This window comes from Corvus brachyrhynchos, unplaced genomic scaffold (assembly GCF_000691975.1).
Source record: "Corvus brachyrhynchos isolate BGI_N302 unplaced genomic scaffold, ASM69197v1 scaffold236, whole genome shotgun sequence".
In the NCBI taxonomy this organism is placed as follows: Eukaryota; Metazoa; Chordata; class Aves; order Passeriformes; family Corvidae; genus Corvus; species Corvus brachyrhynchos.
The window spans coordinates 911,985-924,448 of record NW_008238660.1 but is presented as its reverse complement, the minus strand read 5'-3'; the positions used below and the strand labels follow the sequence as shown (position 1 = coordinate 924,448).

The 12,464-nt window shown below is 51.8% G+C and overlaps 1 protein-coding gene and 1 long non-coding RNA gene across 2 annotated transcripts in view; one reads left to right on the top strand and one right to left on the bottom strand.

Annotated features, from left to right (window-relative positions):
- The window catches only part of SHISA6 (shisa family member 6), a gene marked incomplete at its 5' end in the record, with an annotated part of 180,321 nt that overhangs the window by 33,601 nt on the left and 134,256 nt on the right, over nucleotides 1-12,464 (top strand). The window contains one exon of the mRNA XM_008636359.2: nucleotides 3,938-4,033. Within this exon, the coding sequence (XP_008634581.2) occupies nucleotides 3,938-4,033 (96 nt within the window). The remainder of the gene's footprint in view (nucleotides 1-3,937; nucleotides 4,034-12,464) is intronic.
- Nucleotides 7,428-12,464, bottom strand: part of LOC108447518 — a 30,904-nt gene continuing 25,867 nt past the window's right edge. Inside the window, exon 2 of the long non-coding RNA XR_001863118.1 lies at nucleotides 7,428-7,620. This is a non-coding gene — a long non-coding RNA (uncharacterized LOC108447518). The remainder of the gene's footprint in view (nucleotides 7,621-12,464) is intronic.

Sequence of the window (12,464 nt, the reverse complement as noted above, 5' to 3'; positions counted from 1 at the left end):
ATGCCCAAGGCTGGGCGGGGCATGGGGGCTGGGAGCAGCCTGGGACAGTGGGAGGTGTCCCTGCCATGGCAGGGGTGGGATGGGATGGGCTTTAATAATGTCCCTTCCCAAACTATGTTGTGATTCAGTGAAAAATCCCTGAAATCTGAAAGGAAAATCACTCAATTCACGCCAGTTTTTCAAGGAATTCTGCATTTTTTAGCTCTCTCTCCGTAGGGGAGAGGGCAACACCGGAGGTTTAGCCTGGTCAGGGTGAGCATCTGGGATGAGTTGCAGGAGCTCCTTCCCAGCCCATGGCACAGGCAGCTCCATCAGCTCGTGGCTGAACCCCCTCTGGCATCACTGATCCCACTCCAGCAGCTCCGGAAGGACTCCCAGCACCTCGGGGAGAGCACAGCTGGAGGCAGAAAGGAGAAAAAGAGCCCCAGTGGAGATGGAAATGGGGAATTTCCTGATCTGGCATGGCCCAGTCTGTGCTCCCATTGCTCTGCTGGGCACCTGCATTTGGGATTGCTCCAAGGGATCCTTCACTTCCAGTGGGAAACACCCAGCTCAGGATGGGATTATGGCAAATGAGTTCAATAACAACACCTGGATTTGGTGCCCCAGCATCCCCCAAGGCACTTCTGAAAGGAAAAACCATATCCCAGAATTTTGCAAAGCTGAGAGAAATGCTCACAAGTGAGCAGGAATATAAAAAAACCCCAAAAAGCAAACGTAGCATCCTGTAATACATCCGTGGAAAGGGAAAAGCCATGCTACTTGAAGTCTACAAATTCGAGTTTCTCCTGGGAAAATGTAGCTCCTGTTCAAATGCTAATGGCTCGTTCTCACAGGGATGCTTTAATTGCACTACAATGTTCCATAAGCAGGGGCAGAGCAAGGTTCAGAGAGCAAATGGCTGATGAACAATCCTCAATCTGCCAGTAAATGTTTGCTTTTTTTATAAACTTCCCCTCCTTGATCTCTGTCTTAAGCAGATTCTCCGAAGGGACCTGTAAAGGGCAGCTGATTTCAGCTGGAGGTAGCAGCGATGTTCGTGGGGTTCTTTTATCCTGGTTTAAAGCAGGGAATTTATGGCACTGCTCGAGTGGCAGTGGCCAGAGTGGCTGGGCCTGAGTGCACAGAAATTCCTGGGCTGGGAACAAAAATCAGCTCATTGGAAAGCAATGATGCAGCATAGTTTAGAAGAGTGATAGAGGAAAGGAAATCCAGTTGGGCATTTCAGCCACGGAGCATCTCTGGAGGCTCCTCAGGACCAGCACAAACATCTCAAGGAGCACAAATAATTCCAGGCACCCAGAATCCAGAAGCCAGAGTTTGCAAGAGGGAGGCGGGAAGAAAAGAGAAAGCCTGTGATGTTCCCCATGGAAGCAGAAAATCTTTCTTTATTCTGGACGCTCTCCTCAGGGGATTTCTGGGGGACGCCTCAGCAGTTGGAGGTTTTTGCCACCGCCTCTCATTGCCACAGCTGTGAGAAGAAAATTGGGAGCTGCCACCACTCCCAGAGCTGTGGAAACACTTCGTGTGTGTTTGGTGACATTTCCAGGGAGCGCTTGGCTGACCTTGACCAGAAAAAACCCCGTGTGGGAAGGGAGTGGGGAGGGTTTTCTATTAGATGGGAATAAACATTTGTCACAAGTGTCAGCGTCTCCCGCCTGCCCTGGGAGCTCCTCCGAGGCTCTCCAGCACCATCCCTGGCATGGCAGAGCCCGTGCCAGCCTCTCCTGGCCTGGCACCTGCTGGACACGGGGAGGGAGCCTGCTCAGACCCACTGGGGCACAACAAGGGGGGCAGAGGTGAGCCCCCACCTGCAGAGCTGCCCCAGCCCCAGGGCCCAGCACAGGGAGGAGCTGGAGCTGCTGGAGAGAGGCCAGAGGAGGCTCCAGGATGAGCAGAGGGATGGAGCAGCTCTGCTGGGAGGAAAGGCTGCGAGAGCTGGGGGTGTTCACCTGGAGAGGAGAAGCTCTGGGGTGACCTCAGTGTGACCTTGCAGGGCCTGAAGGAGCTCCAGGAAAGATGGGGAGAGAGGATTTCCAAGGGCTGGAGGGACAGGACACAGGGAATGGCCTCACACTGCCAGAGGGCAGGGCTGGGTGGGAGATTGGGCAGGAATTGTTCCCTGTGAGGGTGCCAGGCCCTGGCACAGGGTGCCCAGAGCAGCTGTGGCTGCCCCTGGATCCCTGGCAGTGCCCAAGGCCAGGCTGGACATTGGGGCTTGGAGCAGCCTGGGACAGTGGGAGGTGTCCCTGCCATGGCATGGGGTGGCACTGGATGGGCTTAAAGGTCCCTCCCATCCCAACCATTCAGCGATTCCATGACATTTGGGGACCTTGGGGGGTAGGTGGGTGCTTCCCCTCAGGTTATTATAAACCAGACCCCACTGCTGGGCACTGGGGGACAGTGACGGGCTGGAAAGGAAAGAGGGAGACCTCCCGAGTCTCTCTTAATTCACAGGGTGCTGCCAGAGAGCCTGAAATTGGGTGAGAACAAACAGCTTTTGGGGTCAGTCTTGGAAAAGCGGAGAAGGGCTGTGGTGCCAGTGTGAGCCAGGCAGGACAGGCTGTTCCCACCTGGATCCTGGATGCCCTCCTGGTGCTGCCCACAGCTGCCTGACCCGGCTCTGCTCCAGCCCAGGACCATGAGCTACCACAGCTCGTGCAGGAAACGGGGCAGAAGTGGAATTTCTGAGCTGCATTCGTGGCCCCCGAGGCCGCCTCCCTTCCCTCCCCCTGCACCTATCTTATCTCTGCCTCTTCCTGAAATAATAGGAGCAGAAAAATTAACAACATGAAAAAGGGAGGAGATGATAAAGAGTATCTGAAAAATTATCTGTGTCCTCATTTCAGAGCTTTGCATGGTAACAGGGAGGCAGGAGGGTTTTTTTCTTTATTAATGTATTAAAATATTAAAAAGCTGGGTGTCTCTTGAACCTACTCTCTTGTCAGGGACTGAGAAAGCTCCGAGGAAGTCTTTTGAGGAGATATTTGCACTTGAGGAACTATGCAGGGATGCCATGCATGGGGCAGAGCAAACCAAAGCTCGAATCCAAGTTTGCTGCGCTGCTGTTCATGGGCCGTGGGCCCAGCGTGGACAGGGGTGACACTGGCACCTTTTGGGACAAAACCTGTGCCACCAGGATGCTCTCAGGGGTCTGGCTGGAATCTCTTCTGATTTCCTTTATCTCCTCAATCTGGAAGGTCTGAGGGAGACCAGGCCCTTGGGAGAGCAAACATGGATCTGAGCCAGGGATGAGCCAATTTCCTGAAGATTGGGCTGCTTCATTTGGCACTTGGGTGCTTCCCCTCGCAGATCCTGTTCGTTCCTTGGCAATTTCCAAAACGTGCAGTTGTTCTTCTCCACAGATCTTTGCCAATGAAGAATTAAGGCTTCGGTGTTGCCATAGGTGGTGTTTTCTGTGCCACCCTCGGGGTGCCATTAATTATGCAACGTGTATGAGGGTGACAGCAGGGCTGTATGGCACATGTATAAATGTATAAGTATATAGATAAAAAAATATATAGATATAAAAATATATCAATGTATTTAAAATATATTAATATATCTCTATATAAATATATCTCCATAAAAATATATAAATATATCTCTATATAAATATATAACTATATAAATATATATTCATATATAAAATATTTTAATATATATCTATATAAATATATAAAAATATAAATATTTCTCTATATAAATATATCTCTATATAAATATATAAATATATAGACCTATAAATATATAGATATATAAATATATAAATATAAATATATGTGTATATATAGGTCCAAAGAAAAAGTTCCAGCTGTAAAAATAGTTTGTTATTACACCTCATCCACAAAAAATATAAATATAAAAATATATAGATATATGTATAAACACACAGACAGACTGACTGAAGGTGTTTTTGTTTCCTTTTCCCCGGCAGGTCACTATGGAAAGGATATTTATCGCAGTGGAGGGCCAGATCTCCATAATTTCATCTCCTCCGGGTTTGTCACGTTAGGAAGAGGACACACGAAGGGTACAGTGGAAACCATTTTTTGCTAAATGAAAAGATTGTTTTAAATCCAAAGCTCTGGGCCGGCAGCTGGGCTCTGGGTGCCCTGAGCTGGCACTGGGCTCAGCCCAGGAGATGCTGCTGGGGGTCAGTGCTGGGCTGGGGCAGGACCTGCGGGGTCCTGGCAGGGAGCTGGGGCAGGGCACGGGGGATGCTGGGCTGCATCCAGGCTTTGCGGTGGGACTGCTCCTCCAGCTTTGTGTTTTCCTGGGTGCGGGGGTGCTCCCAAAGGGGAGGGCAGGAATGTCCAGCTGGCCCAGGGCAGGCAGTGACCACGTCCAGACTGTGGGTCTGGAGCTCTTTCCTTTGACTTCTGGGCTTTTCTTTTCTTTCTTTCTTTATTTATTTTTGATGGGGGGGGGTATGATGAACATTTTATAAAATTATTTCTTTTTAGGTCCTAAAGCCTATATTTTCTGTGTTCCTATAATCTGTGATATAATGTACAAACAGGAAAACACAAAAATATCCATATGCTGCTCTGTGTATGCTCTGTGTACATGTACTGTATACAAATATCTGTGGAGAGACAGCTGTAGCTCTTTAACACAAGCACCCAAATTCCCCAGGGGCTCTGGTGACACCAAAGCTGTGTCCTGGTGACACCAGAAGCCCGGGCACTGTTCACTGATGACGCTGTTGCCTGTTTGGTGAGTTTTTCTAGTGTACGGTGAGACGTGTTTGGAGTGTCCTCCCGTCCCCCCCGCCCTGCCCGAGTGCCACCCGGTGCCCTGGCTGTGACACTGGGGGTGCATGTGCCATTCCTGTTCCCTTTTGTGTCCCCCGAGACTGCTGTACCCCCTCTAGACACAATGTATGGAGATTCCTCTATAGACAATGTACTGTATGTGGAGCTGTGTCCTCGTGCTCGCCTGGTTGAACGCTCCTGTGTTGTTTCTGTGGATGACCATGACTCACAAATGATTAAAAGACCTTGACTTTTTTTTTTTCCTGCATTTCCTGCACTTTTTCCAGTTCTCCACGAGTGTCATCCAAAGCAGTGTTGGTCCTGTAGAACTGTCAGACAAGAAACAAATATATGTATATTGTCTGTGTATGTCTGTGTGTGCTTAAATAAAGTTTACTGAGGCTGAGGCAGCACCCGTGGGACTTGTAATCCAATACCCTGCAATCCCAGATCTGTAATCCAATACCCTGCAATCCCAGATCTGTAATCCAGTGCCCTGCAATCCCAGATTTATAATCCAGTACCCTGAAATCCCAGATCTGTAATCCAGTGCCCTGCAATTCCAGATTTATAATCCAGTACCCTGCAATCCCAGATCTGTAATCCAGTACCCTGCAATCCCAGATTTGTAATCCAGTACCCTGCAATTCCAGTCCAGCTCTGCACCGAGGGAAGGGAAGCAGGGGAACCCCAGGTGGGCTGGGAGCTGCAATGGTTCAAGGAAGGACCCGTGGGTGGCATTTCACACAAGGTGTCCCCATCCCAAAGTTTTACAGTCATGTCCTGTCACGTCAGCAGTGTATTTAGGGTCAGGGAGCAAACGTACCCCAGGAGCAATGGTCTGTGGAGTGGGGTGTCCTGATAGCCTCCACCAAGCCCGTGGAGAACCCTGAGCAGGGCTGTAAATCCAGCCCTTTGTCTCAGACAGGTGAATTATCCTCACCTCAGACCAGAGGCACCTCCCAGCAGTTTGCTGTCCAAAAGGCTTTTCCCAGTTCCTTCCCAGGTGAGAACAAAACCTCCTTTCCTTCTTTAGCTGCAAAGGCTCGGGGGCTCTGCCCTCCTGTAGGTGGGCCGGGGGTTTCCACACCTTTTCCAGAGCACATTTCCCATCCCTGGGAAGGTGGGAGAGTGGGCAGTGGGAGTGCAGGCTGTTTATCCACCACAGCCACCAGGCAGGGGGTGCTTTCCGAAGTGAATAAAAGGCTCTTGTTCTCTGAAGAAATGAAACAATATCGTGGCTGTTTGTAGACATCAGAATGGACTGGCCTTAGAATTTGCCTTTCACCTGGGTTTCGAGCAGTGCTCTAATGTTCATTTCCAGTTTCTTGATGGCAGATTCCCCCACTGCTGAGTGGTGAGAGCGATGAGCCTCTCACACCTGCTGCAGGACCCGCTTGTGCTCACGTGTGGCTTTGTCTTTGTCTGTGACCTGATCTGATTGTCTGTCTGTGCTGTGACAGCGGGGACTTCGGGTGTCACGAAGGACTGAGGGGATTTATCATTAGGATTGTGCCTGAAAAGGTTGGATTTTAGGAAATATTGTGTGACAGATTTCCTGAGGCCAGCTTGAAGTGACCACCCAGTACCTGTAAGGAGGGATGAGAGCTTCAGCCAGGGCTGCAGATGAGCAGGTTCTGTCCTGTTTTGTCCTATTCCTGTTTAGATGAGCAGGTTCTGTCCTATTTGAGTTCCAGCCCTTGTGTTACCACCTCCACCTCAGCCAGATAACCTCACCCTGCCTTGTGGAGAGGGTTCTGCCCCGTGGCTGACCAAAACCAGTGAAGTTTCTCTCAATATTTCTCAGCACTGGGAGACACATTTTTGGTGTTTTCTCAACTGTCTTCTGTGCCGTGGCAGAACTCCAAGTGCTGAGTAATATTTAAGAGCTCATCTATTTCGGGCAGAAGACAAAGATGTGAGACATGCCAAAGTACCATGGATACCAGATCAGCGTATCCACATGTCTGACATCCTGCAGGATCGGGATTTACGGCTCTTCCATGGCATTCCACTGGGCAGTGCATCGCTGCCTGGCATCTGAAGGCTCTAAAGGCATTACAGCGTGTGTTCCTCAAGCCACGGGCACAGACTCTGCTGTCAGCCTGTCAGGATGATCCGGGGATGAATCCCAGCTCTTTAGGCCATGGAAGGCCCCGTGGTGAGGCACAAGGCAGGGCTGATCTCATCTCTCATGAGGTAGGAGGAAGTTGGATGGTTGATTCTGAGGGAGCGGCTTTTAATTCCATGTAGAGGCAGCTGGGGGACACCCGCACCTCTGAGGAGTTCACTGGGTGGGCACAGGGCACCTCTGCCCCCCTCCAGCCAGAGGGGGTCTCTCAGCCCTCAGAGAAGGAGGGTGGATCCCACATTCCTGTGTAGGAGCAGCTCCAGTGCTGTGGGAGGTGCTGGGAGGGTTTGGTGCTGCAGGGACACACGTGGGAGACAGGAGCCAGCTCACCTCTCTGTGCACTGACCCAATATAAAACCTTCTTCAGCCTATCCCGAGCATCCTGACACTCCCAGTGTCCCACCCTGGCCTGGGCTGTGCCCTCGGTCCTGCCAGGGCTCCCCAGAGCTCTGGCACTCACCCAGGCTGGAGGGGATTTACAGCTGCACCCACACAGATAAAACACTCCAGGGAGGGAACACATTCATCATAGTGCTGAGTTTTCAGGTAAAACCACGACTTTTATTTTGCTTTTTGGTTGGTTGTTTTTTTTTTACTGTCTCAGACCTTGAAAATAGTTTCCCAACGCAACTGAGCCCCTCGAGTTTCAGCAGTCTGGGACAGCAGACGGGATCTTTTTCAGATGATCATCTCTGTTCATCACTCAACAGCTTCTTTCTTTTCCTGGTAACTCTGCAAGAGTGTGAAAAATAGTGAGGTTATTTTCTGGAAAAAGCAGAATTTCCCAGTTGAGCTGAGTGCAAGGGATCGGGGCAGTGAGGCAGGAGGAACAGAGGGGTTTAGACTCTTCTAAACGCTACACGGTCACCCCGTAGGGAAAACCACAGAACTGTTCCTATAATCTTAGTTCCTTGCAAGCTTCTGGCACATCCTGGAGGAACCGCAGAGGCAGGGCCATGTGGGAGACTCAGCAAGAGTCAAATGTCCCCAGAGCCTGCCCAACAGCACTTCCAGACATGGAACCTCTCCCTCTTGGCTCAAGGCTGTGCCTGGGTTCCCTGGGAGGTGTGCTCTGAGTCAGGAGGCTCTTTTCTTGGAGTATCCCACTAAAATTTGCTCTGAGGATGTCCTGCAGTGCCAGTGGGCAGGGAAAAGAGGAAGGGATGAGCCACGTGTGCAGGGCAGTGGCTGTGGCTGTGCAGCCCCAGCCCCGTGTGCGGGCATCACCCTCAGTGTGGGCAAGGTGCAAAGCTGCTGGGCAGAGCCAGCCTGGTGACTGAGCAGCAAAAGCTCCCCACGGCACATTTTCTGTGCAGATCCGGCAGATTCGCAGCCCAAATGTGGGATTTGCCTGCTGGGCCTCTGCTCTCACTCCTCTTGCACCTCGTGCATGGGCACATGGCTCAGGGCACTGCTTTGGGGGCACAGGATTTGTGCCTGGTGGGTGGAAACGGGGTATTTGTGCTTTAGCCGGACCTCACACCCAGCTAGATACCAGTCCTCAGATCACCCCTGACATCTCCTGGTGAACATCCCCCTCCCCGGCTTTGTGTTTATTCAAAAGAAGATTGTTCTTGATCTACCTTAGGAAATTATTTTCCCTGGGCATGAGGGCAGACAGACCATATATTCCTGGAGCCAGAGCAGTGGAAGGTGGCTGCCTTGTGGGTTAAGGGTTTGGAAGCTGCAGGAATTTGGGGGAAACACGAGGGTGGGGGGGGAGAGAGACTGGAGGGAGGGGGGAGCTGCGTCTGGTGGCTTCTCCCCTTGCCTGTCTGGCAGTGGCTCTGACGTGCTGAGGGAAACACCTCATCTCTGAGCTGGCACCTTGGCCAACCTCCCCCCTACAGCCTCCTGGAGAGTCAGATCCCCCAGGTCAGCACTGGGAGATGGGGCATGGTGTCCAAAGGGTCACTCAGGCAAAGCCACAGGTAAAGCATCAGCCTCATCTGCCACTTCAACCTCTGGGCTTGGACATAAAACTTCCAGAAGCAGCCACAGAAAGGCAAAGGCATCTCCAGAACACACTTAGCAATCAAATCTTCCTGCGCTGCTTCTGTGTCTCCAGCTGAGCTGGGTGCCAGCTCCACTGCCTCACCCCTTCCTCCTCTGGAAGCTCCAGAGCTTTCCCAGCTCTGCCGCTCCCTGTGGGAGCGATGCCTTCCCTGTGTGTGGGGACAGGAGCCCGGAGTCAGTGCCTCAGGGCTGGGGCTGTGTTTGTGGGACTCTCAGAACAGCTTGTCACTGACGGCAGGGCTGGGGACATCCTGTGTCAGCACCAGGAGCAGGTCGTTTCCTCCCTGAGATGTTTTGATCTCCCCATCCGTCGTGTTCCCTCATCTGCACATCCTTCCGTGGTTTTCCTGCAGGCTGAGGAGTGGCTCTGACAGGCTCTGTGTCTCAGCGCTGACAGATCTGTGTGCAAACTAATCTCGGTGCAGACACCTCAGCTGGTGTAGAGCATTGAGCTGCTGCAGGCTGTGCGTTCCCACTGAGATGGGAGAGCGGGATGGGACACTGGGGCTGGCACCCCTTCCTCCTCCTGCACACCCACTGCCCCCTCTGACACGCCCCTGCTGCTTTGGGACACCCCAAACTGAGCCCCTTTCACAGCCATCGACTCGGGCCGGCAGTGCTGCTGCTCCATTGGCACGTAAATGTGATTCAGAGATGAATGGGAGGAAAGAGCTTTATTAATTTGTTCCTCATTAGCAGTTTGAGAGTTCTGATTGCTCCCTCCAACACTGCCCTGGTTCCCTGCTGTCATGGCTGGTTCCCCGTTGCTTGGCTTGCAGCTCTGTGTTCCAGTTTCCTTCCCAAAGTGCTGGTTCATACCCTTAATTTGTTATTTTGGGGTCTTATATTACATCTGTCACAACTTCCTCAGCCCAGCGCAGCTACAAAACACGCAGTGAATCAGCTCCAAGCTGGGATTTACTGCCTGCCCCCGTCATTAGTAATCCACACTTGCAGCAGACTCGTTAATACAGGCAAAGGCAGAACTTTGAGGATCATTTTTTTCATACCTGCACCTGTAACTCGCCGTGAATAGATTTGCAAAAACTGAGGGTTGGGTGTGCTTGCTAAACACTTGTTAGACCTCCCATCAACGGGGAGCTGTGGAGCCCGAGCCCGCTGCATCCCAGTGAATCACTTTCTGTTTATCCTGGATCATTTCGGGTGATTTTGACGGTGTCTTGCGGCGGGTGTGCTAAAGATCCCTCGCATCCTGATTCCAGATTAATTCCAAGCCTTGCATATCCTGGCACTTAATTGTATTGACTCGGAAATAGGATCATTGGGATGTGAAGAGGGGCCCAGGAGCTCTGCAGAAAGATTCCATGACGCAATCGGACATTTCCAGCTGCTCTGAATTATTTAATCGCCTTCAGACATGGCCGGTCCATTTCTCAGCAGAGTCTGGACAGCTCTGGTTTTTATAGCCCTCGGAATGGCCGGGTGGGAGGAGAGGGGGAGGGCGTGGAAAACATTCCAGTGGCTGCAGCTGCTGTGGGCAAGGGATGGGGGGACACCGGTGAAACGCTCTCGGTGCCCGGTGTCACCTCCTGCCGTGAGCAATGAGATAACAGAGGTGAAGGTGTCCTTCTGTCCCCAGACTGGGCAGGAACCTGCAGAGGGTGTTTGGGATGTGGCTGTCCAAGCCAGCATGTCCCACACTGAGCACAAGGACTGGCAACTGATCTGAGAGCCTCCCTCGAGCTTGTTGTTCCTTGGAACAGCAGGGAAGTGGCCACGAGCTGGGCATGGAGCACATGGGTCCCTGCTGAGCCAGGAGATCCAGGAGATCCCCATGCAGGGAGCTCAAGGCTGCTCCAGAGCCAGCTGGGACATGGAAACTGCTGCCTGCTGCAAGGAAGGGAGCCTTTCCCATGGGACAGGGTCACTTGGAGATCCCACTGCTCACCCATCCATTGGTTTTGGCATTTTTAACTTGGCCTGATCAAAGGGGCTTCCTAAGGGACAAGGACAGGGCTGGGGTTGTCTCTTCTTTCTCTCTCAGAGACAGTGAAAGCCAGAATCTTGTGTTTGGGGCAGGGAAAGGCCACCAGGGCCTTTCTGTGTGTGCACACCCAGGATTAGCCGAGTGTTTGGGCAGCTGGGAGGTCACAGGGCATCCCTGGCTCCGTGTGTGACAGAGTCTGGGACTCGCCTTCCCCAGTGCCACTGCTGAGGACCTCCTCTTCCCATGCTGAGGTAAATCCCACAAGTTATCACTCCACTGATTCTCCATCTGCTGCCCAGCCCTACAAACTCATCCTCTGCTGAGTTCCATGGTTGGGTTTCAATCATCTGGAACTCCAGAATGGATTCCTCTTCTTTCTGATGTGCGTTAGCAGGATAACAAAATAAATGACAATGGCTGAGGGGAGAAGAAAGAAGCCCTGCCTATTATTGGCTGCCCTTTCTCAGAGAGTCTGTCAACTCTCTGGGATGTTTTGGCAGATCCCTTTGAAAGCTGAGCCAAAAGCTGGGGAAGAGCTGGCAGGTACAGCCCAGCTGTCTGTGAAACTGGAGCTGCAGCTGCTTGCCACAAGCTCCTCTTTGAAGAACGTGCTTTTCTCTATTTATGATCAAGAACTGTTGGATAAAAAGCCCTTTGGATTTCTTGCTGTGGTGTCATTGAGTATCTCAGGCTGGTTCTCTCCCTCAAACAGGGAGTTTAACCTAAATGAAGGCTCACCCTGGAGCTGGATTGATGTGCCTTTGGCAGGGCTGCATTCACTCTTAATCCTGCTTGCCAGTTGTAAATAAGAAATTCAAATATTGTGAAAAGAACTGGAGACTCCTGGCAGCAGAGAGGGGACTTTGCAGAGAGATCTGTGATTCTGAAGCATCTGTGACCTCTCCAGAACAACACGGTCAGAATTTGGCACATGGGGAGCTTGAGCACTCCCAAAAATCCACTGCTAGAGCAAAGCCAGTGTGGTATGTGCAGTTTATCTGCCAAGGTTCCTTGGGAGGCACTCCTTGGGATGAACTCATCATCAGGGAAGTGGTTTTGGAGACACAGGGCTCAGGTCTGCCTTCCAGATTGACTTTCTATGGATGGTGCTTGCTCCTGGGGGAGTTATTTGGTTTTAGGAGCTTCTGTTCATCCTTCAATAGTCAGGACAAGACTGTGGGCACTGCAGGGGTGTGCCCAGCAAACGCCACAGCAGTGACTGCAGACAGTCCAGGAGAGCCAGACTTGAAATTACTGATTGGTTTTACTCTTTGGCACAGATTCCCCTTCGCCTCTTGGCAGCACGTGGGGCCCTGCCCATGACCAGGTTGTGTTTTGGCAGTGTCTGAAGGCCAGAGGTTGAAGATGGGAACCATGATTCCTGGAATCATGGAATGGTTTGGGTTCCAGGATCCAAGGAGACCTCAGAGCCCCTTGCAGGACCTAAAGGGGCTCCAGGAGAGCTGGAGAGGGACTGGGGACAAGGGCTGGAGGGACAGGACACAGGGAATGGCTCCCACTGGCAGAGGGCAGGGATGGATGGGATATTGGGAAGGAATTGTTCCCTGGGAGGGTGGGCAGGGCCTGGGACAGGGGGGACAGAGCAGCTGGC